The 24,756-nt window shown below is 44.0% G+C and overlaps 2 protein-coding genes across 4 annotated transcripts in view; one reads left to right on the forward strand and one right to left on the reverse strand.

The window, feature by feature from the left end:
* Positions 1–24,756, forward strand: part of MUS81 (MUS81 structure-specific endonuclease subunit) — a 307,431-nt gene that overhangs the window by 279,481 nt on the left and 3,194 nt on the right. The gene's annotated exons all lie outside the window — the stretch shown is intronic.
* The window catches only part of EFEMP2 (EGF-like fibulin extracellular matrix protein 2), a 69,385-nt gene that overhangs the window by 10,429 nt on the left and 34,200 nt on the right, over positions 1–24,756 (reverse strand). For both annotated transcript variants that reach the window (XM_089658094.1, XM_089658093.1), the window contains exons 8-10: positions 23,694–23,813; positions 10,078–10,204; positions 1,207–1,402 (exon numbers count right to left, since the gene is read on the reverse strand). In XM_089658094.1, the coding sequence (XP_089514220.1) occupies positions 1,207–1,402; positions 10,078–10,204; positions 23,694–23,813 (443 nt within the window). The remainder of the gene's footprint in view (positions 1–1,206; positions 1,403–10,077; positions 10,205–23,693; positions 23,814–24,756) is intronic.

The raw sequence follows: 24,756 nt of genomic DNA on the forward strand, positions 1-24,756 counted from the left end.
ACCAAATGCCTTCTATTCCGGAATGGTTCAGTTCCCATCCAGGGATGCAGCAGTATTGGTTTTCTGAATATTACTTTAGTCTATTGTTATTTGGTGTTTACCCTTGCTCATATGAAGATTTGTTTCTGACATGACACTTTGGGGTTTATTCCCTAAAGCCGAAGAGTGCAAAATCACGCTCACTTCTGCATAGAAACCAATCCGTTTCTAACCTCAAGCTTGTTCAATTAATGTTTAGCAATACTACCTGGAAGCTGATTGGCTTCTATGCAGAAGTGAGCCTGATTTTGCACTGTCCAACTTTAGTACAGAAGTCACAATAATATCAGCCAGGAGTTTTGTGGGAGATAGCTGTTATGTTTTACCCTTTACACCTGTTGAAACATTTATAGGGGTCTGGCGCGGTTCCTAAATAGTGGTGTGATTTTTTTTTTTGCATTATGTGGCAGTCTCTTTGTTGCCATTGCACCCATATTAAAGGGGATGAAGTAAACTGGAACTGGAGTATGGTAGGAACTGTGGATTTCTATGTACTAGTTGTTTTGCTATGTCAGGTGGGGCTTAAAGTGATTGTAAACCTACAATTTTTATTTTTTTAAAATAACATACATCATACTTACATGCTCTGTGCAATGGTTTTGCACAGAATAGCCCTGATCCTAGGGTCCACCGCCGGCATTCCGGGATCCCCCCCAAACCGCTTGCTATAGTGGCACTCATGCTTGCTCGCTTACAAGCCCCTCTCTGTGTGTCCATAGGCACACAGAACGTGGCTCAACCCTGGGCCCTTGCTTCTGCTCATTCGCTGTCATTTACAGCAGCAGAAGCCAATGGCTCCCACCGTTCAGTCAATAAGGAGTGAGAGAGCTGCTGCTCTTGTGCACATTGCTGGATCGATATCAAGCTCAGGTAAGTATAAGGGGGCTGGGTGGAGAGCAGACCGCAGAAGGTTTTTTACTTTAATGCATAGATTGCATTAAATTAGAAAAAAACCTTCTAGCTTTACAACCACTTTAAGGGGAACCTGGGGTGGAATAAAAGTACACCTGTGCCACCACAATGCAGGCACCTCCAGATAATGTCATACCATTTAAATTAGCAAGGTTACTCTATGTAATTAAGGGAAATTGTTAAATTATTTCTTTAAAAAGAAAAGTGACACAGTAAACATCTCATACAGAACAGCAATTTTGTCACGTCACTTACCCTGATGTAAAAATCTCCCTGCTCATTTCCTGATCGTATCTGGAAGGTGTTGTAAGCCCGAGGGTAGACACTGGTGGCTTGGATCTGGAATATATCTGAGGGCACACTGCGGTCTGACGTGATGCTCATGTACCTATATACCACAGAACCAGGTTCATCACGGCACAGGGGGTTACTGCTTGAGCACATACATCGGCTGCAATACAGAGCAGAGTTTGATAAAGCAATGTCTTATACCATCAAGCTGTTGTCTTTCAAACTTTTCAACACCTGTCACTGGGATTTTTCCTTCTAGCTCTGCAGTCAAATAGATCAAGGTACAGAAGCACAAAGGAACAAAGATGGAAGGGTTTACAGTTTAGATCTAGGAGTCTGACAAAGAGGCCAGTATATGGTGTTGGAGAAGGATGCTCTGGCTGTATGCTCTTCCTTTTTCTGCTTGGCCTTCTTACAATACAGAGTGAGACAATGCAGTACAAAAAAGTACATACACAAAAATATTACACAGATTTCATATTCTATATGGCACAGCTGCTTTAAATGTATTATGATACAAATATGTAGGCTGACTTTGCCAATTTCTTATGAGAATGCTGACTGTCATGGTAAACCAATAGATTTGATACTACTGACCTCTAACAAATATTCAGATTAGGAGCTCTGATTTAACTCTGACTTTGCAGGCTGCATGTTTGTCTGGATTAGGAACTTGAGGAATTGAAGTAGAAAACTATCAGGGATCTAGTGTTCTTATATACTCTTATTTCTCTATAATTTTCTCACTACAAGTTAAGGGCAGTTATAAAGTTAATAAAGTTGAAAAAAAGACACTAGTTCATTTATTTCCATGTTTCTCAAGTAATGGATCATGACCCAAATGTGGGTCGTGACCAGGGGCGGACTGGGCTGCGGGGCAAATGCCCCCCAGCCTTCTCTAATGCCCCAATAAAACATCTGGTGCCCTGACAACATAGCTTAATAAAAACTGCCAGCCACAATACTATAAATGTTAAGATGACTGGGACCGCAACTACGGCCGGCCTTAATATTTGTATTATTGCGGTCAGCCGGTCCTATTAAGCTGGTGTGCACAGTACACTTACAAAGTGGTCCCACAGCCCTCACGCTCATTCCTCCTTCCTCCGTGGCAGCATTGGGAGAAAGAGGCATATTACTACACTTACTTCCAGCCAGCCATGCAGGAGGGAAGAAAAGCACCACTGTACGCCAGGGAGTGACACCGCTAGGTACTTTTCCTGCGTTGTGGCTGTGTGATGAAGTGTGCATTTTGAAAGGAGTGAAAGAAAGCAGGAAAGCAATGGTGTTTGGGAGGACATGAAAAGGGGGTCAAGGTGGGTATTAAAGGAGGGTATGAAATGGGGTAAGGAAAGAGCATAAAAAGGGAAAGGGTTAGGGGCATGAAAGGGTGGGCTAAAGCAGGGCATGAAAGAGGTGACTGAAGAAGTTCAAGAAAAGGGAGAACTTGAAAACCCTCACACAAATATTGCGCAAACTATATTATTTATTTAAAAAGCTACTGAAGACATTAATAGTCTTAACTTAGTGTGCCTTTGAGAGAGTGAGAGGTAGAGGAGGCATTGTTCAGCTTAATGGGCTATTAGTGTGAGGTACATTGCTTAAAGTTGGGGGGTATTGGTGGATTTTTGTTATTTTATGTAAGCTAAAGCTGGCCATACATGTATAGATTATTGTTCAAGAATTTTCATTTCAGGAATATTTGTTTGATTTCCTAATCGTGCGTGGGGGTCAAATCGATGTTTGTTTTCGACAGCAGTGATGGGAAAATTCGAAGGGGCAGGAAGTAAACTTTTCTTGATCAAATTAATTTTCGGCCAGTGTATGTGGTTATCATTCAGAAATTACATTCATTTTAAAATCGAAAGTTAAAAGCAAAGGAAATTTTTCAAACGATATTCGTCCATTCATCGAATATTCTCAGCCGAAAATCCACACGTGTATGGCCAGTGAAAAACAAAGTATTACATTTAAAAAAGTGTTTTTCTATGTCAAATTATGTACATTGTAGAATGCTGTTTCGGAAATTAAATTATTTTTGGGTCGCAACTTAATGACCAAGGACAAATGTGGGTTCTAAGGTTCCACAGCTTGAGAACCACTGATCTAGTTCAACCTAAAAGAAAACACACAAACACACAGAAACCTCTATATACACAATAATATACAGTACCTACAGTTGATCCAGAGGAAGGCAACAAAACCCAATAAAGCATGATCCAATTCGCCCCAATGGGGGAAAAAATTCCTTCCTGATCTCCCAAAAGGCCGTCAAATATTCCCTGGAGCAACTTCCCTGTCGTTATCACCTCTAAATATTAATATCTAGTTATATTTTGTGCACTTAGGAATGCATTCAGCCCAGTAATTGCGTTACCCACTAGTTTGATATTAGGCAAACCACAGAAGCAAAAATGAATTAAAAAATCTGAAGCACGGTTGGTCATTTAAAATTTGGCCATCACATAGGCTTTTATTATTTTTTTTTTTTTTTTTATAAAAAAATAATTATCCCAAATGATTTCTCTTCTTACATAAATTATCCCTGTATATGACTTTCTTTCCTTGCCCTCCCCCCCCCCCTCCACCCCCCCATCTCCTCCAACCCCTCCCACGCTCAACATTCTTTTTGCTCTCGTTAACTCCATATTATTCTGTTGTTTTTAGATCTCAGTTCTAAGCCAGCTTCCAGGAATATTATTACTTCATATATTTCACCTTTTCTCTGTATTCTTCCCAGCCTTTCCATTTTTTATTATATAACTCCAACTTGTCCTCGTGCGTGTAATACAATCTTTCTGTCCCAGAGATCTGATTTACTCTAGCCATCCAATCCTCCTCAGTTGGCACCTCTCTTTTCTTCCAGAACCTAGGTATCAGACTCTTCGCTGCGGTCAAATAATGCCATATCCCAGAACTCCTATATGTTTTCACTGAGAGCTCTGAGATATGGAGGAGACATACTTCTGGATCTAATCCTATATTGATCTTTGTGATTTTCCCTATCAAATAAACTATCCTCCGCCAAAACACCTGTATTTCTGAACACTCCCACCACACATGATACCACGTGCCCACCTCTCCACAGCCTCTCCAACTCTTGCAGAAATACCACTGAAGATTTTCTATGTTGTAGTTCTTTAAATAACTTAAATCTCTTTCCTGGACAACTTAACCCTTTTACATTGTAGGTTATATATTGAATTTCTTCCATCTTACTCTTTTTCTCCCATCTCCTTTTCCCTCCTTACTTTCCTCTTTCTTATTCCTATAGAGCGTTTTTATCCCACTAACCTTTTCTCCCTCCTTACCCCCCCCCTCCCCACCTTCCCATTCCACCCCCTCCCTTCCACCCCTCCCCCCCACTGCATTGTTGCCATCCCTCCCCCCCTCCCTCCCCCCTCTTTTTAGGCCTTCGCTTTGCCTAACTATCATTTGTGGACCTAACATCCACTTTTGATATAGTCCTTGGGGCTACACTCCTCCCATGGACAGCCTCCCCTCCTTCCAGATCTCCCCATTGAAGCCCTTTCTACTTATACTTCTTGACAAAAAGAAGATGAAAGGGAGTCAAGCTAGGGGTATGAGGGGGTAATAGGCGATAGGGTGGGGGCCAGAGGGTAGAGAAAGAAAAAAAAAAAAAACCCACCACTCTCTCCTCCACCCTCAACCCGCGCCCTTCCTCCCCCCCCCCCCCACCAGCCTCCACCCCTCTCCTCTCACTAATCTATTTCCCCCGGGTTCTTCTTCCCATCCATTAATTTCAATTCTCTGCATTTCCAGTCTACTGCAAAAATTTCTTAAGTCCTCTGGGAACCTTAATTGGGCTGTTATTCCGTTTTTCCATCCTATTAGGCACTCTGGTGACCCCCATCTATATTGCACCTTCTGTTTCCTCATCTGCTCCAACAAAGGCCTCAGTGCTCTCCTCCTTCGGAGAGTCTCTGGTGACAAGTCCGCAAATATTTGGATGTCCATTTCTCCATATTTTATTACTGGTTTTCCCTTGGTTTTCCTCCAGATTCTTTCCCTTTGCCGCAGTTCATAAAATTGGACCAGTATGTCTCTCGGCCTTTCCTTCTCCTGGTACCCCTGGGGTTTCCCAATTCTAAAGATCCCTTCTATGTTAGTCCTTTCCATATCAGAGTTTCCCGTTATAAAGTTCAGTATTTTACAAACCGCCTCCTCCATTAGTTCTCCTTTTAGGCTTTCCGGTACCCCTCTTATCCTTATATTTCTCCTTCTTTCTCTATTCTCTTGAATTTCCACCTTATACAGCAATTTTTCCTGAACTTTTTCCATATTAAGTATTTTCTTTTCCAATTCGGAAATAATCTGGGTCTGATTTTTAACTTTCTGCTCCGTTTCCTCCACTCTTAATAACAGCTGCCCCAGATCACTCCGAATATTTACCAATTCTTGCTTTATTGTTCTCGCCAGATCTTTAAACATTTCTGTCATCTCTTTTTTTATTTGGGATTTGTAGATCTTTTTCTATCTCTGATATTTGTTGACTACCGTTATCCAAATCCATTAATTGTTTAGGACTACTTTGCATGCTTAAGTCTGATTCTCCTTTGTCATTTCTGCTCTGGGGCCTTTCCGGGGTCACGTTTCCCTGGGATGTGTACTTTTTTATTGTACCCGTTTGGGTCCCTTTAGGCCCGTTTAACTTTGCACTTTTATTTTTCATTTCTTCTATTTCTTTTATTTTTCTCTCGTAAACTAGAATTTTACGCAGAAAAAAGAAATTCTGGTATAGAGATAGAGCTCCCAGGCACTTTTGTTACTTTTTCTGTGTGTTATTGCCTGCACCTTGCGTTCTTCTTTATATTCTCTGGGGGCCCCCCCTTTTCCTCACTTTTTGCCTTCCTTCAACATAATACGATTTCTCCCATATCTGCACAGTTTTTATATTTGAGGTCACAGCCGGAGTCACTCACCCTCCCTGCTCCTCACATGGGACTGCTCCTAGCTCCATTTCTCCCACAGGTCGGCATTCTTGCTCTCAGGGGGACCCTCCAGGGCTTTCCTCTACTTTCTTCTTGAGCAGGCAGTTCTTCACAGTTCACCCCCACTGGGCTGCAATAGGGGCTAATCGTCCTGCAGGACGGTATCTCTCCGTTCCCCTTCTGCCTCCAGCCGGCCGGCTTCCTCGCCTCCCAGGGATGCACTGCGGCCGGTCACATGTCCCGGCCACACCTCCTTGTTTCCCGGCAACCGCACTCAATGTCTCCACCTCTCTCAGAGAGCTCCGTTCCCCGGCTCTTCCTCCAGCATTCCTCCGCTCCACCGAATGAGCCCGCCTGTCCGAGGTAGGACTCAGGGTTCTAGGGTTCCATGCTTCAGGGGAATTCCGTGGGTCTCAGTAGGGGATCAGTCGGAGGGGCTCCAAGCGGGAGCTCCTACCACGAGCTCTCCGCTGCCGCCATAGTTAGGCTCCGCCCCCGGTATGACCCGAGAAGGTCTACCACCTGGATTCTTTCTTGGATGACATAGGGTTTTATTATTTAAAGCCAATCTGAACGTGCCCATACACAAGCCAGTTATCAGCTGTGATTCAATACATGTTTTTTTTAGGTCTAATTTGCTGATGTGAACACACAACTTTTCCACTAATCACTGTTTGCTTGGATATACTGCAAGTAGGATTGAAAATCTGGTAATGTTTTTCACTTGTAAAGTCTACAAATGTACATCTATCATGATTGAAGTATAGGGCTGCTGTTGCTGGCCTTCTCCATATTTGTCTCATGACAGGTTTAAAACCACCAATACATCTTAGATATTACAACCCAGCTGCCAAATCTGTATCCTTTCTCTCACATGTGCATGTCTGAGAACCACCACTTTTGTATTTGCAGTGTGATGGAGCAGCTAAGAACTAGTTTTAAATTACTAACCTTCCTAATCATCCTATCATATGGTGATAGTGTTGTCTGGATATCTGTCATTTAAGTATCACATTTTACCTGACTGTAAAGCATCAGAATGAACATATAAAAGATAGTGGGCAGATTTGTCATAGTGGACTGACCAAACAACACTAGATGTGCAATGTCAACATCAGCTGACAGTGGGACTGGCCCACCTATCATCCCATCATCAATCTACTTAGTGATACAAAATAATAAAGAGTTTTACTTAGTTATTCTGTAATTTTTTATTATTATTATTCATCACAATTACATTTTATTCTGCAACCTGTTATTTTCTACAACTGCCAAAAAAAAAAATCAATAGTCCCCAACCTGTAATCATATAAACAGTATATAGTTTGTAAGCAGGATTTCCCAGAATTATGTTCTTATGAGTGATGTTGACTCATTCCCTTTCCAAGAAATGTGTTCAGCGATTGAAGCTAAACTACCAACAGCCACCTACAGGGAATAATGTATACTCAGCTATGTCTTTAAAGCAGTACTGCACCCAAAAGCAAACATTTATTATATTGCATCTTATTAATTCTTAGATGTGTTGGCTGCATTAGTTTCATTTTTAGGCTGTTTTCACCTGGATATCTGGCCAGTAACACACTTTCCTCCTTTTGCTTATATCTGGCGACCCAACCAGTAAGTCTGGTGTTTTTCAAAAGAACAAGCTCTTTTGAAGTTACAGGGATGAGACAAACCATTTAACCCAGACAGTGATGCTTAAAATGATCAGTTTTTATTAATGTAAAACCTTTATCCTAAAATGGAAACAGTTTGCTGTAACTGATTATAAAGTATTAGCTGGAGTTTGGCTTCAGTATATTAGTGTCATGAAATCTTCTAGTACAAGGGGTAATCAAGTCAAACTGGGACTTTTAATTTTGCAGGTATAAAAAGGGATGCTAGCATGGCAGTGGCAAGTGTGTCCTATTACTGATAGGTGGCTCACTTGTTGCGGGCCAGTCCAGAAACCGTTAATCAAGATGGCAGACAACAGTGTTAATGAGTGCATGGAATAGTGTGGTGATGAAGTTTCTTGTGAACAAAGGTGTAAAACCCACAGATATCTGCAGAAGCCTTTGAGCACAGTATGGTGATGAGACGCTCAGCCACAGTAAGGCATTTGAATGGTGTAAACATTTCAAAGATGGCCGGTATGTCCGCCAGTGATGATCCTGGCCGTGGTGGTTCCCAGCCCACAGCAGTCATTCCTGTGAACATTCAGCATGTGGAACGCCTGATCCTGGATGATCAACGCATAATCTGTTGTGAAATGGCTGTCCTAGGATGGTTCAGGCGTACTGACAAATCTTTCAATGCCAAAGATTTCCAGGCATTAGTTAAACGCTGGGATAAGTGTATAAATGTATCAGGGGAGTATGTTGAAAAATAAATGCAGTTTGCACTCCTTGAAATTTGTTCTTTTATCACATAAACACAAAAATCCTGGTTTGACTTTAATGCCCCTCATACGTCTAACAGTCTCCTCCCCCCAGACTGATAATGCTACTCTCCAAAGGTAGGCACTCTAATACAGGAGGAATGTTACTGGCCAGATGAAACCAGAGAAAAAAAGCCTGACAAAAGAAAAAAAGCCTGACAAATCTAATGATTGGTAAGGTGCAATATATTACATTTTTGGTTTTGGTTGTAATACTGCTTTATATATATATGCGATTTGCATTTCTGGGTAGAGGACGCGCGTGTTCCCTATCCACGCCACTATTGGCTCCTCGGCATGTCAATCACTGGGTCCCGGGCGCCGATATTCGGCCAGGGCTCGGTGATCGTCGGCAGAGCTGACAGGGGAGAGGTCTGTGTGCAAACAACACAGATCTCTGTCAACACGACCATGCTGCTTTGTACTGCTCTGCACAGCAGAGCAATACAAAGCAACATGTTTACATAGTAAAGCACACACAACACACTATGTACAACACAGCACACTGCTAACCCTTTGATTGCCCCACGTTAATCCCTTCATACCCAGTGTCAGTACAGTGTCAGTGCTTTTTATTAACACTGATCACTGTATTAATGTCACTGGGGATGTCAGTGGCAGTTAGTTCCCACCCAGTCTCAGAATGTCCGCTGCAGTCCCACAGTCCCGCAAGAAGTCGTTGATCACCGCCATTACTAGTAAAATAAAATAAAAAATTCCAGTATATATACCACCGTTTGTAGACGCTATAACTTTCACAAAAACCAATGAATTTACACGTATTGGGATTTTGTTTTTAACAAAGACATGTACCAGAATACATTTTGGCATAAATTTATGAAGAAATTTTATTTTTAACATTTTTTTACTGAATATGTTTTATAGCAAAAGTCAGAAATATTGTTTTTTGTTTTCAAAATTGTTGGTCTTTTTTGTTTATAGCGCGAAAAAAAAATGCAAATACCACAAAAAGAAAGCTCTATTTGTAGGGAAAAAATTACATAAATTTCATTTATGTACAGCATTGCATGACAGTGCAATTGTCAGTTAAAGTAATGCAGCGCTGTATCACAAAAAATGGCCTGGTCAGGAGGGGGGTAAAGCCTCTGGTGGGTAAGTGGTTAAATTCACTGCATTATGAATTGTGGGTGTTTAATCTCTAGTGAGAAACTTGCATATCTACAGGGATAACAAGGAGCCATGATTATTATGAGCCTGTTGCTGATCGTGCGATTGTAACAAAGGCAGAACTTTTACTTGCTTAAAAAGATTTCAGATAGTATACTTGACAGGCCTACACAACAAATCAGCAAAAAAGGCTTGCAAAATGGGAATTTCACTTTTAAGATTGTAGTTTTATTCTGTAAGTCTCACTATTTTTAGCTATGTGACTTCACATACTGTTTCTATGAGAACGTATGCAATCAGCAAGAAAAAGAACACTCTTCTCAAGAGACTTACTTGTCAGACACTTGAATATATGGTTCTATGCAGAGATTCTTTTCTACACAACGGTAACCCCCATGGAAGTTGACGCAGCTCTGTTGCTCAGTGCAGGTATGGGCTCCGGTCTCGCATTCATTGATATCTGGTTAAAAACAAGAGATTATGGAACATTATTGAACTGGCATTACCATGGTTACACATGCTAGGGAACATTTTAAATCAAAAACTGGGATGTCATCTAGTGGAAGTTGGCTGTCACCAGAGATAAAAAAGCAATTATAGTTAGACAGCTCTTATGGCAGATTTGATAATATCTCTTTTAGACCTACTCTATAAAAAAAGGGTTTTGTTTTAATGTTCCGGCCATGCAAAACCCAACAGTTATGCATTTGAGATAGCTGGGATGGAAGATTCAGCTGTCATGTGTACTGGGATTTATAGTGCGGTGTGCTGAGAGCATTGAGGTTTGTGACAGGGGGTACTTTTTGTTTTGGGGCTCATAGTAGGTTATCCACTCTGTACAATGTGCTGTACAGTATGTGAGATACTCCAGACTACTCCATTGTACACAATGTACTTTGTTACATACTTCACAAAGCTCCACCTTGAAGGCTATGCTCTATGCCACAGGTGTCAAACGGGCGGCCCTCCAGCTGTTACAAGCATGACTCCAAAAGGCAGAGGCATGATGGGACTTGTAGTTTCGCAACAACTAGAGGGCCGCCAGTTTGACACCCCTGTCTATGCTATATACTGCTATATATATTGCTGATCACCAGTATTTGCATATTAGTAGACAGAAGTTATTCATACCATTGCAACTTCCAAACTTCACCCCATTAAAAAGCAGACATATGTTTGCTAGTAAATATTATTAAAAGCTGCAAAATAACTTACATAAAAGTACAGTTGGTGGAATCTTATGGGTTGTCTGCCACTCACCAATAAACCATCAAATCCTGGCTTTTGGCTGACTTGGGCCCCTTTCACATAGGATGGACTCCTTTTATATTAGAGGGTGTTCTGTCTGCTGATCCAACCACTCTTCTCGGATCAGCGGGGGATGACAGGTCAATGTCTGCTCAGTTTATGCAGAGTGGAAAAGGACAGAGCCTGCTGTACTCTATGGGTGACCGGGAGAAAATGGATTCCACTGTCCATTCACACTCGACTGACCACTGATCCAATCTGCATAGACACAGAGGGACAAATTCCCTTCAGTTTTTTTTAGTGGGTTGGATTGGAGGAAGGACTTAGGCCTTTTTCACATGAAGGGTCTGATCAGGTCCACCTGTCAATTTTTCAGGCTGACCTAATCGGACCCTCCATTCACCCCTATGGACCAGCGGGTGTAAAAGAGCTTGTGTCTGTTTACATCCGCCTACCTCCAATCTGATCCAGCCTGCTAACAAAAAACAGAAGGGGAATCTATCCTCCCATCTAGGTAGATCAGATCGGAGGGCAGTTAGGTGTAAATGGGAAGTGGAGTCCATTTACTCCTGGCCACCCACAAAGTGTGCTCTATCTGTGTCAGCTCTGCATAAACTGAGTGGACACGGACCTCTCATTTATCCACTCTGCTCTGCTCAGCATGTGATCAGTGAACAAATCCCCTGCTGATAAAAACCGAGTCTGCCCTGTCTGAAAGGGGCATTAGACAGTCTACTTATTTTTTTATGTACAGCACTTTTGACTGGAACCAAAATAATTTTTACTTTTCTGTGCCTCATAATCCACTACAGTGTATTTATACACAGTATCTTATCAGCTAATTAACTGAACACTCTGTATTGAATTGACTGTGCTTGCTCTAGCATAACCACACAAGGCTTGCTCTGGAAGGCTAAGAAAAGACATACAGAAGTCATCAAAGCCACAATTCTGCAGCATGTTTACGAAGCAATGCTCAAAGTAGAAGTTGTTAACCAAAATTAGGGGGCATGTGTACTTTTTATATGGTATTTGATGGTAAACCATTTATGACATATTTGATGGTAAACCATTTAAAATAGAACCGGTACATTTTCTGCAATCACTGTAGCTAAAGGCATTAAAATAACTGAAACAATGGATAGCTCATGCTGAGATACTTTAAAGGCACAAGATCCATTTTATCTGGAATTTTGGCCAGTCCTAAAGTAAAAAACAAAAACAAAAAAAAAACCTGAAGGGACATAGACAAGTAAAAAGAAAAAGACTATTTCCAAAACAAACACAAGGTTCAGCCATTACATATGCTTTAACCATTTGACCTCCAGAAGATTTTACCCCCTTCCTGACCAGGGCATTTTTTTGCTATTCGGCATGGCACTTCTTTAACTGGTAATTGTGCCGTCATGCAACACTTTACCCATATGAAATTTATATAATTTTGTTCACACAAATAGAGCTTTCTTTTGTGGTGGTATTTGATCACCACTGGGTTTTTTTATTTTTTGAAATATAAATGAAAAATACCGAACATTTTGAAAAAAAAGGATATATCCTACTTCTTCTAAAAATAATCAAACTCAAATTTCGTCATAAATTTAGGACAAAATGTATTCTGCTACATTTCTTTTGTGAAAAAAAAATTCCAGTAAGTGTAAATTAATTGGTTTGTGTGAAAGTAATAGTGTCTACAAACTAAGGTATAGATATTGGAATTTACGCAGCTTTAACTTTCTGACTGCCTATCACATTTTGTAAGGTGCTAAAATGCCAGAGCAGTGCAAACAACCCCAAAATGACCCCTTTTCAAAAAGTAGACCCTAAGCTCCCTGGTATCCTGGACTCAAAGTCCAGTGATGTACCAGATAGTCACTGGTCCTTGTTGGGGGCATATATGTTCTTTTTTTATGCAGCCTTTGGGCTGAATGAAAAAAAGAGAAGAAATCCTTGCCAGAAAAAGTGTGTGGTATGTGGTGTTAGTGTTGGTTCATATATATGCGGATTGGATGCGGTTTGAACCGCATCCCATCCACATGACATGTGAAATAACATTGCTTCCTATGGTGCCTGTTCACATATGTCTGGTGCACTGGCGATGCAAATTTAAAAAGAGTGCTGTCCCATTTCTGCACAGTGCAGTCTGGTTCAGGTGCGGATTATAGGCTGTGGACTTCTAACCATTTCTAAACCGCACATGTGTGAACCTGACTTGAACCACTGAACAACAACTGTGTCAATTAGCTGTGAAACCAGAGATTCAATTCGCACCTCACATGTGTGAATCAGCTCTTAGAATATATTGCCCAGCATCCACCCACCCCTAATGTTGGGCATACATGAAATGTTCTTTTTTTTTTTTTTGTTCAGCCTAAAAAGAATTAAAAAAAAAAAGAGTTCTCCCGTCACATCGATCGGTTTGGATGAAGAACTCTCTGCCAAAAAAAGAAAAATATATATGCCGAAGCATAGGAGCAATCCGTCCACTGACCACCCCAGGCCCCCATGCTTGGGCATATGTGTTCTTTTTTAATTGTGGATGAGAAATCCCATCCAGCAGTGCTGCACGCACTGACGTATTTCTGAGAGCACATTCTTTTGCTGTCAAAATAAACAGATCAGTGCTGCAGCTGAATGGCGTTCCTGCAAAGAAACAACAATGGTTAACAATAAAACACAGTAAAAGTAGCAGAACATTAACTCAGTAAATGATTTTTGGCTTTATTTTTTATTCTTTTTTATTTCATGGGTTTTTTTTTTTGTTTTTTTACTTTTTTACACTTTTATTATTACTGATTTTACTGACAGACTGATTTTAGGGTCTCTCAAAATGCGATAGTCAGTTTTCTGACTACCTAACATCCATTGAAATCCTGTGTAAATGTGTACCCTAGACTGTGCCATGCTGTACCCTATACTAATACTCCACTAGTGTGTGGTAGCGACGGAAGCAGAGACCAGGTTGGCCAAGACAGGAGGGACAAAAAAATCTGGTGTCACTTCTGTGTCTGCTACAGACACATCTTTTTTGGGGTTAGTTTTGGGTTGTGGTACCAGGAATGACATCAGGAAAATGTCTCTCATGCAGCCGGCTCACTGGTCTGGGTTGGAGGTTTGGGCCACAAAACCTGCTGGATACAAAGGGGCCATGATGATGTCTTCCTGAAATTTTAGGAAGGATCAACTTCGTCCAGTTGCTTTGTAAAGCACAAAAGCATTGTACAAAGCCAATTGAAATAAATATACAGACACTTTTTTGTACCAGCATCTGGCTTTATAGGAAACAAAGTACAGCTTTATTATCTGGTCATTGAAGTCCACCCCTCCCATGTTAACATTATAGTCATGGACACAGAGGGGCTTCTCAAAAACACCAGTTGCTGTGCAAATTTGGACTGTCGTGTCTGCATGAATAGAAGACAGGACGAAAACATCCCATTTGTCCTTTCAATTCACTACACACAATTCATTATTTCTCAAGCAAGCTTTCTGCCCATTTCTAATTCATGAATTTACAAGCCGTTGGGGGAAGCCCCACCGGTTAGGTCACATGGTGCCACATGAGCCAATTCCAAGATTGTCTAAATAGTGGCACACTTTATAAAAATTGTCCACATACAAGTGGTAACCCATAAGGAAAAAGGGTGACACCAAGTCCCAAACTATCTTGCACTGCTCCCCATGTAGTCTGGGCATCTGGTGGGCTCCACGTGACTATCTTTTCCTTCATAAATCTGAAAATTACATGTATAACCTGCTGCCCTCTCACAGAGCTTATACATTTTGTCCCCATAACTGGCACGCTTGCTGGGGAGAAACTGAATGCAGGGCAGCCAGAAAAATTAATGAGGGACTCATCAATGCAAATGGTTTGATGGGACGGATATACATCTGCAAATTGCTGGTTAAGGTGATTTATGAGGGACCAAATTTTGTGGAGCCTATCATATTCAGGGTCACTACGAGGACAACAGTGTACTGTTGTTGAAATGCATAAATCACATTATATTCTGATATCTGTGCCTGGCCATAGCAGCAGAGAACACGGGCATAAGATGAATCGGGTCTGTGGACCAATATGACCTCAACTAATTTTTTGTAATCTTCAGGGTTAGGCCAAAAAAATTTTAAACTCAAAAACCGTAAAAGATTTCCATGCAAATGGTGTGGCAAGGTTTGAATTTGGGTTGGGGGTGATAAACTGTTCTGCGTATAAATTGCTTTGGTCCACAATCAGTCCATACAGATCTTCCGTGAAAAACAGCTCCAAAAAATCAAGGGGAGTAGTTAAATTTGCTGTTTCCACCTGAGTTCTGGGTTGGATAGTGAATGGAGGAAGTACAGGTGCTGCAGAATTTGTGGGCTGCTAATCAGGAATTGCAAGCACATCCAGAAGGACTCTATGGGCTATATGGACCTGTATTTGTATTCTCGGTGGCTGCAAGGCACTACTTGTGCTAGCCATTGCACCAGCTTGTACTGCACTTATGGGACTCACTATGTCACCAAGTGATAGTGCACTGCTGGTATGTAAAAGACCAGGATGTACTGCTGGTGCTTGCCAGTTCACCAAAAGGTATTGCGGCACTAATACTGGCTGTCAGGGATCCCGGGTCCTCGGCGGTGCGCACATGCGCAGACGGCCGATCCGTCCCGGCCGGCGATCGCGGCGGCCGCGCATGCGCAGTAGCGATCGCGGCCGCACCAATGGGAGAACAGGGTGCTCTATTTAAAGCTGCCCTGTGCATCTCCAGGTTGCCGCAAGGTCTTGTTCCTGTCCTGTAAGTACGCTTCCTAGTTGCCAAACTCTGCCTGTTCTGACTTATGCTGACCCTCTCCTGCTCTGACCCCGGCTCATCCCTGACCATCCTCCTGCCTGACCCTCTGTACCGTGCTGCCCGCTACCTGCTGATCCTGGCTTGTGACCCCGACCATTCTCCGCTTACTCCCCCTGTACCACGCTGCCCGCACGATACCGACCCGGCTAGTCTGACCTCGCTCACTCCTAGCTGTCACATATCCATCCATCCCGCTCGGATCGGGATCTGTCATCCGTCCATCCCGCTCGGATCGGAATCTGCCATCCCATCCATCCGCTCGGATCGGACCTGTCGTCCCCTTCGCAGCGGGACCCCTCTACCACCGCCGGGGGTGCCCAGTTCCAGTCTTGCACCAAGTCCATCCCCACCATCAGGGGCCCTGGTGAAAAGGCAGACTGGGACTTAGACTCCGCGTCCTGGGAAACCCCGTGCTGTGGACCACTAGAGATCCCGTTGGGCAGAGCCTGACAGTACCTTGCGGCCATGACGGAGCCTGGAAGGGGAACGTCCCCTCTGGATGACATCTGCCGACAGATGGAGACCCTTACACTAGGAATTAGGGGTCTACAGGAGGGTTATACAAGATTGGACAGTCGCATGCAGACCATAGCTACATCTACCGGGGGGTCTGGGGAACCCACTAGGGAGACACCAGGGTTGTTACCCGCGCCTGAACCCGGTGTCCCCACACCAGAACGTTTTTCTGGAGACCGAAGTAGATTCAGGGCCTTTCGTAGCTCCTGTCAGCTATACTTTGACCTCCAGCCTCGGACCTTTTCCTCTGAATCAGTGAAGGTAGGGTTCATCATTGCCCTACTACAGGGTGGACCCCAAGACTGGGCCCACCGGCTCCTAGAGAATCGAGACCCGCTGTTGAGGTCAATGACAGTATTTTTTGAGGCTATGGCCCTCTTGTATGACGACCCGCTGCGCACCGCAACGGCCGAGAGGGCCCTATATACACTCAGGCAGGGTCACCGGACAGTGGAGGACTATGCCGCCGAATTCAGGCGTTGGCGTAGTGACAGCCAATGGAACGAGGCGGCTCTGCATCACCAGTTCTGCATTGGGTTAGCTGAATCACTGAAGGACGAATTGGCCCGAATAGACATACCTAGTACTTTGGAGGCCCTAATAGCATTGACTATTCGAATTGACCGCCGGTTGCGGGAGCGCAGGCAGGAAAAGTGCAACCAAGGACGAGGACCAACTGAAACACCCCCTCAGGCTTCAACCCAGTTCCAGCCGGCAAGCCAGAATCAGGATGCTATGGATACACCCAAAACCGGGCCACCGGGAAGGACACGGCTGACACTTACACCTGAGGAACGCCAGAGGCGTCTTACCAACTATCTCTGTCTATACTGTGGGGGAGCAGGCCATGTGGTACGTACCTGTCCAGCCAAGGGGGGTAAGTGTTCCGCTGTTTTTTCTACGGTCAATTCTACCAGTGTGGGCAACACTAGTTATCTAGCGGTACCTGTGTCACTTCAGCTGCCGGGGAGCTGGTGACCACAGCAATTGTGGATTCTGGGGCGTGTAGTTGCTTCATAGATTTGGACTTTGCAGTTCAGCAACGAATCCCACTACAAGCTAAGGAGGTGGGATTAAATATTTTTCTGGCAGATGGATCCCGTATTAAGTCAGGGGTGGTGGACCATGAAACCCCACCTATCCGTACCACTATATCGTCCCATCATGAAGAAATCCTTCGGTTAGACGCCATAGCATCCCCATTATTTCCAATTATTTTGGGGCTCCCGTGGTTACGAGCCCATAATCCCCAGGTGGACTGGAAGACGGGTTCTAACCAGTTCCTCTCCACATACTGCCAGCAGCATTGCCTCCTTAAGACTTCCCTGATTCCGGGGACCTTGTTGTGTCTAGAGACAGATGTGGAACTGACGCAAGTCATTCCTTCGGCCTACCATAGTTTTTTGGATGTGTTTAGCAAGCGGGGGGCGGACACTCTCCCCCCGCACTGAGGTTATGATTGCCCAATTGATCTCCTCCCAGGGTCGGAGATTCCATTTGGGCGGATATTCCCCTTATCCGAGCGGGAGTTAGGGGTACTGAGAGAATATATCGATGAAAACCTCCATAAGGGGTTTATTAGACCCTCCACGTCGCCAGCTGGGGCGGGCATTTTCTTTGTGGAAAAAAAGGACAAGTCCCTCCGGCCCTGCGTAGATTACCGGGACTTGAATAAAGTCACGGTGAAGAACCGTTACCCGCTACCACTAGTCCCCGAACTTTTTCAGAGGTTGAAGTCAGCATCTGTCTTCACTAAACTAGACTTGAGAGGTGCCTATAATTTAGTCCGTATCAGAGAGGGGGACGAGTGGAAGACAGCATTCCGTACCAGATTTGGACACTTTGAATATTTGGTTATGCCCTTCGGCCTATGTAACGCTCCAGCCACCTTCCAGCATTTCATAAACGATGTGTTCAGGGACTATCTGGATATCTTCGTCATTGTATACCTAGATGATATCCTTATCTTTTCCCCAACCTTGGAGGACCATAGGGGTCATGTGAAGCGCGTGTTAGAACGGCTCCGCCAACACAGCTTGTATGCCAAGGCAGACAAGTGCTGTTTTGAACAGAGTAGTATTTCATTTCTGGGCCTAACCATCTCTCCCACGGGAATAGCCATGGATCCCCAAAAGGTTTCGGCCATTTTAGACTGGCCAGCACCCACCGATAAGAAAGCGGTCCAACGCTTTATTGGCTTCGCGAACTTTTATAGGAAGTTCATTAAGAACTTTTCGGGCCTAGTATCCCCTATCACCCAGCTGACCAGGCAGGGGGTCCGCTTCCAGTGGACGCCTGAGGCACAGAGGGCATTCGAAGCTTTAAAAGAGTTGTTTACGGCAGCTCCTATTTTGAGCCACCCCGATTCATCCTTGCCATATATCTTGGAGGTAGACGCATCCGAGAATGCGGTCGGGGCGATCCTGTCCCAGAGGAAGGGCATCAAAGAGCTTGTGCACCCGGTGGCTTTCTTCTCCAGGAAACTAACTCCTGCTGAAAGGAATTACGATATCGGGGATCGGGAACTCTTGGCGATCAAGGTGGCACTAGAGGAATGGAGATACCTGTTAGAGGGGGCGGTACACCCGATATTGATTTTCACGGATCACAAGAACCTAGAGTATTTGAGAACAGCTAAACGTCTGAGGCCACGTCAGGCCAGGTGGGCACTGTTCTTTTCACGGTTCTTTTTCCATATAACTTATAGGCCAGGGTCTAAGAACACGAAACCTGATGCGCTCTCCCGCATGTTTGGGGACCCCGAAGAGAGTCCCAAGCCAGACACTATCCTGTCCCCAGGGAATTTCCTAGCCCTCCAATTGGAGCTTCATTCTCAATTGCAGACCGCGTCCGTAGGTATGCAAGGCCCACCCGGTGTCCCCTTACTAAATAGGGAGGGACTCCTCTGGAAGGAGGATCAGATTGTGGTCCCTGAGGAAGCCCGTACATTGGTATTAGGATACTGCCATGATCACCCACTGGCCGGGCACTTTGGGGTACATAAGACCTTGGAGCTGTTGCAGCGTACCTTCTGGTGCCTAATATGGCCAGAGAGTGCGAAACTTACGTAAAAACCTGTCCCGTTTGTCAGAGGAACAAGCCTACTAGGAATAAGGCTTGGGGTCTCTTGCGTCCATTACCAATACCCGACAGACCATGGACAATGATTTCCATTGACTTTATTGTGGAACTTCCACTCTCTCAGGACCACACAGCAATCTTCGTGATTGTAGACCGCCTGTCCAAGATGGCCCATTTTTTACCTCTAAAGGACACACCTACGGCCCTTGAGACAGCACGTGTGTTTATTAAAGAAGTGGTAAGACTCCATGGAATTCCCAGGGATATTGTATCTGACAGAGGGGTTCAGTTTACATCCAGGTTCTGGAAAGCTTTATGTGATACCCTGGGAATTAAGCTGTCATTCTCCTCTGCTTACCACCCACAGACCAATGGCCAGACGGAGCGTACAAACCAGACCCTAGAACAATACCTCAGGTGCTATACCACCTTCCTCCAAGATGACTGGTTTACTCTCCTGCCACTTGCGGAATTCGCATATAACAATGCGAGTCACTCGGCTACTAGACAGTCCCCGTTTTTCGCAAACTACGGGTTCCACCCTGTATTCCTGCCCGATCTGATCCCGGAGGTCGCAGTCCCGGCCACGCAGGATATGTTGAACTTTTTGTCAACCAATAGCAAGGTATTGCAGGAAGCAATGGCAAAGGCCCAGGGTGACAATAAGAGGGCATTTGATAAGAAGAGAAGGGGGGAATTGAGTTTGCAGCCAGAGGACCAGGTTTGGTTGTCCACCGCAAATTTGAAAATGCCCTGCCCTTCGAAGAAACTGGCTCCCAAATTCTTGGGGCCCTTTCGTGTAAAACGTAAGATCAACGAGGTGGCATACGAGCTTGCACTGCCCGAGTCTATGAAGGTTCATCCGGTCTTCCACGTGTCCCTGTTGAAACCAGCAACTCCAGATCCCTTCCCGGATCGAAGGTCTAAACCACCGGAGGCAGTAGATGTGGATGGGGAGGAGGAGTTTGAAGTTGAAGCTATCTTAGATTGTAGGAAGAGGGGAGGCCGAACTCAGTTTCTGGTTAAATGGAAAGGATATGGGGCGGAGGAAAATTCATGGGAGCCGGCCCATAATGTGCACGCCCCAAGACCTGTGCGGGAATTTTTTCAGAACCAGCCGTTCGGTAGGGGCATCCGGAGGTTGCCCGTAGGGGGGGACAATGTCAGGGATCCCGGGTCCTCAGCGGTGCGCGCATGCGCAGATGGCCGATCCGTCCCGGCCGGCGATCGCGGCAGCCGCGCATGCGCAGTAGCGATCGCGGCTGCACCAATGGGAGAACAGGGCGCTCTATTTAAAGCTGCCCTGTGCATCTCCAGGTTGCCGCAAGGTCTTGTTCCTGTCCTGTAAGTACGCTTCCTAGTTGCCAAACTCTGCCTGTTCTGACTTATGCTGACCCTCTCCTGCTCTGACCCCGGCTCGTCCCTGACCATCCTCCTGCCTGACCCTCTGTACCGCGCTGCCCGCTACCTGCTGATCCTGGCTTGTGACCCCGACCATTCTCCGCTTACTCCCCCTGTACCACGCTGCCTGTACGATACCGACCCGGCTAGTCTGACCTCGCTCACTCCTAGCTGTCACCCATCCATCCCGCTCGGATCGGGATCTGTCATCCGTCCATCCCGCTCGGATCGGAATCTGCCATCCCATCCATCCGCTCGGATCGGACCTGTCGTCCCCTTCGCAGCAGGCTCATCCCGTGCACATACCCTCAGCGGGACCCCTCTACCAGCGCCGGGGGTGCCCAGGGGCGCGACCTGGTTCCAGTCTTGCACCAAGTCCATCCCCACCATCAGGGGCCCTGGTGAAAAGGCAGACTGGGACTTAGACTCCGCGTCCTGGGAAACCCCGTGCTGTGGACCACTAGAGATCCCGTTGGGCGGAGTCTGACACTGGCACTCTGCTGCATATGAGAATCATCATGCAATTTTAACACCTCAGCAACCTGGGCACAGGTTTAGGTACGCCTGACCTTAGAACAGACCTCTTCTCCAACATCTGAGCTATCTGCCAGGATGCCACTGCTCTCTACAGATTCGTATTCTGAGCCTGATTCTGTCAGTGAGGCTTTTCCGTCGCTCTCATCTGACATACTCAGAATCCTGTAGGCTTCTTCACTAGTGTCTACTGACACTGCACTTGCTGGCAGGATGAGGGTGGGGCGTAAGGGCTAAATGCCGGTGCTGCCAGGTGTTGGGACTGATCCTGCTAACGCTGCATTTTTGAGGCCACTATACTATTGTGGATGCTACTATAATTGTGATCTGATCAAAGCTATTGATCTGTTCAGACATTATTAGCAATGGAGGTTTATAGTGTGTATGTGATCGTGTTCCTGGCAACCAAAAGGTTAAAAGTAATGGTAATATAGTGGCGGGCAATCTGACGCTATCTGGGAGGGATGCTAACTGACACTAACACTATCTGAAATCACCCAACACGAGTACACTGATCAGTAAAAAAAAAATCTGTACACTGTACTAATGACACTGGTGATAGGGCAGTGAAATAGTTAACTGGGGGTGATCAGGGGGTTCAAATGTGCCTAACTATGTGTTTTAGGTGTCATTGTGCTGCTTGTTCTCACACAGATCTGCTTTCTTCTCTCTCTGAAATGGAATGTACTCCAGTGAGAGAAGATTGCTTAATTTCCTGTGCCTGTGTTCGGTAAATACAGCCACAGGATGATCTTTGATTCAATATAACCAATCAGCAGGTCCAGGTCAAACATAATTGGAATGGATCTGGTGAGTGATCAGTGCTGTACTGTATCACAGCATTGGTGAAACAGCCCTGAAACATGGCAAGAGCGCGGATCACGTTTATATGTGTGATTTTGCGCAGGGAGTGTGCCCTGCACTATTAAACCTGCTATGGGGCAGACTTCAAGTGGTTAAAAGAGTATCTAAAGCCAAGAACAAAAACAATATATGCTGCAGCTTACCAGTCCTTGGATGTACTGGGTGCAATTGTTTTCATGTTTTTTTTCCCTTTTTTATTTATATGTTGATCCTGCCAGTAACACACTTCATGTCTTAGGGTGGCCCTACTCTATCTAACAAACAGATATAACAAAATTCTTTCCATTTATAGTTAGCAAACCAAAGGGGAACGAATAAAAGAATTTAACTGTTAGGCATTATATGTACTTTAGGAATCAGTAAGAGGGTTGGGTCTCTCCTTATACTACAAGGAAAGCTTTATCTTGGACTATGGTTACCCGTATATGCAAGGAGTTGTGATTTGTACATCATGAATGAACACAACTACAGAAGTTTGCATTTTGACCCAGCATACCTATCCAATGGATTATGCAGACAACGTCCCCATTAAACAATATGTGCAGTTAAAGTGGTTGTAAAGGCTCAAGGTTTTTTACCTTCATGCATTCACAGAGGGACAGTGGCCAATTATGGCACAAATGTTCCAGATTCAAATCACAATGAGAATAAAATGCATTTCACTGTAGAATATACATATTTGTAAAGGACTAATAGCTGATTGTCTGTGTATAAAACTTTAGGATTCAAGACCAAAATTGTTCTATTACACAAGTTTGAAATCCCTTTAAAACACTGTTGTAATTAACACAATCTGCACTGGTAAACCTTGGACAATAGTTTGTTCTCCATGCTTACAGCTCTGTGTCTTATTTTTTTGCATTGCTCAAACACAAAATAATCAATTTCCCAAATTAGACCTTTTCACTAACATGCTGTATATACAATATACAGTTTGAATTAATAATGGAGGAACATAATTTGTTGGCAATACAAACTAGGTAATGCTAAAACAAACATGCTTTACTTTATCAGTGCATGATGAACCAAAACAGTATATCATAGCACACAACCACACAACCAAAAGGACTTGTCCAAGGCTACAATTTTGTTGCTATTTTTACTAAGCTGTGTGTAATTTTATATATGTTGTATATGCAATGAAAGGGTAAGTATACTGTATTTTATTGAGTGTATATTTCGAAATATTCTTGTAGTGTTTTTGTAACAACCATTTTTTTATGTGGCTTTCACACTTTTACTTGCTCGCAGTTTTACCTTTTTTTTATTATTTTGTTAAATGTAGAGATTTACAGCCACATATTATTAGTGTTAATGTTTTAAATAGCTTCAGTGCAACTACCTTTATAAATAATCAAGTACAATGTACAGTATGTGACAAAGACCAAATATAAATTATGTGACTAGAATTTAATATGCAGACAATATGCTCTAGTCTTTCAGTTCAATTATATTGTTTAGTGATCTTACCTTGGCAGAGGCGGGTGCCCAGCAAATTGTATCCCTCCGGGCAAATGCAGGAAAACCGTCCAGGCTCGTTCACACACTGATGCTGGCATATGTAGCTGGAGTAGCTGCATTCATCAATATCTTTGGATGTACAATTTATATTATCAGTAAGTTAAACGCATACCAATGTTAAAGAATCTGCTAAGCACTATTTACATGTAAATTGGTAATTATATAACACCAATGAAATTCCAAAAATACAGCAATTCTTTCATCTGAATAATAAAAACTCTCACTACTGTTTTATTAGTCATTCTCATGAATTAAAAAAATTTAAAATTTAGAAGCTAGCAGTGGCCAGTCCTCCTTTTAAGTATCTATATCTGTCAGTAGGGGGTGGGCTCAGATGCAGCACAGCGTCTGTTGGCTCTCAGTAACTAAGGCAGAGTGGTTACAGCTCACAGATTCTTCTAACTAGAAAAAAAGTTTAGTTTAGACTAAACCCTATTTTTAAAGTGTGAGTTCATCATTTCAGAAAAAATGTAAAGGGGAACCAACATCCTACATCCTCCTAACTCCCCTACCCCCAGTTCCCACTATACTTACTGTACCTCTGTGGGTGATAAGCTATCAGTGCCCATGCAGCCGCTGTGGCGGTTCTGAAATCCCTGTTCTTCTTCTCCTTCTCTTTGTAGGGTTTCCGGGAGTGATCAGAGCAATTCTGAATGGTCAGTGCCACCAATTAATTTCATGGCATTCAATTCATTGGAATTGCTCTGATCCTTCTTGGAAGCCCTATAGAAAGGAGAAGAAGAGTGGGTATTCCAATTCTCCAGATTGCTACAGTGGCCGCATGGGCACTGACAGCTCATCACCCACAGTGGTAAGCACAGCAGGTACTGTGGGGGTGGGGAGGGTTTAGGGCATTGATGGGCAACTGTTGCCCTCCAGCTGTTGTAAAATGACACGTCCCATGAGGCATTGTAAGACTGACAGTTACAAGCATGACTCCCAGAGGCATAGAGATGATGGGAAGACTGACAGTTACTCCTAGAGGCAGGGACATGATAGGCCTTGTAATTCT

The sequence above is a fragment of the Staurois parvus genome, unplaced genomic scaffold, assembly GCF_062004578.1.
Source record: "Staurois parvus isolate SC_StPar_1 unplaced genomic scaffold, SC_StPar_1.0 ptg001051l, whole genome shotgun sequence".
NCBI lineage: Eukaryota > Metazoa > Chordata > Amphibia > Anura > Ranidae > Staurois > Staurois parvus.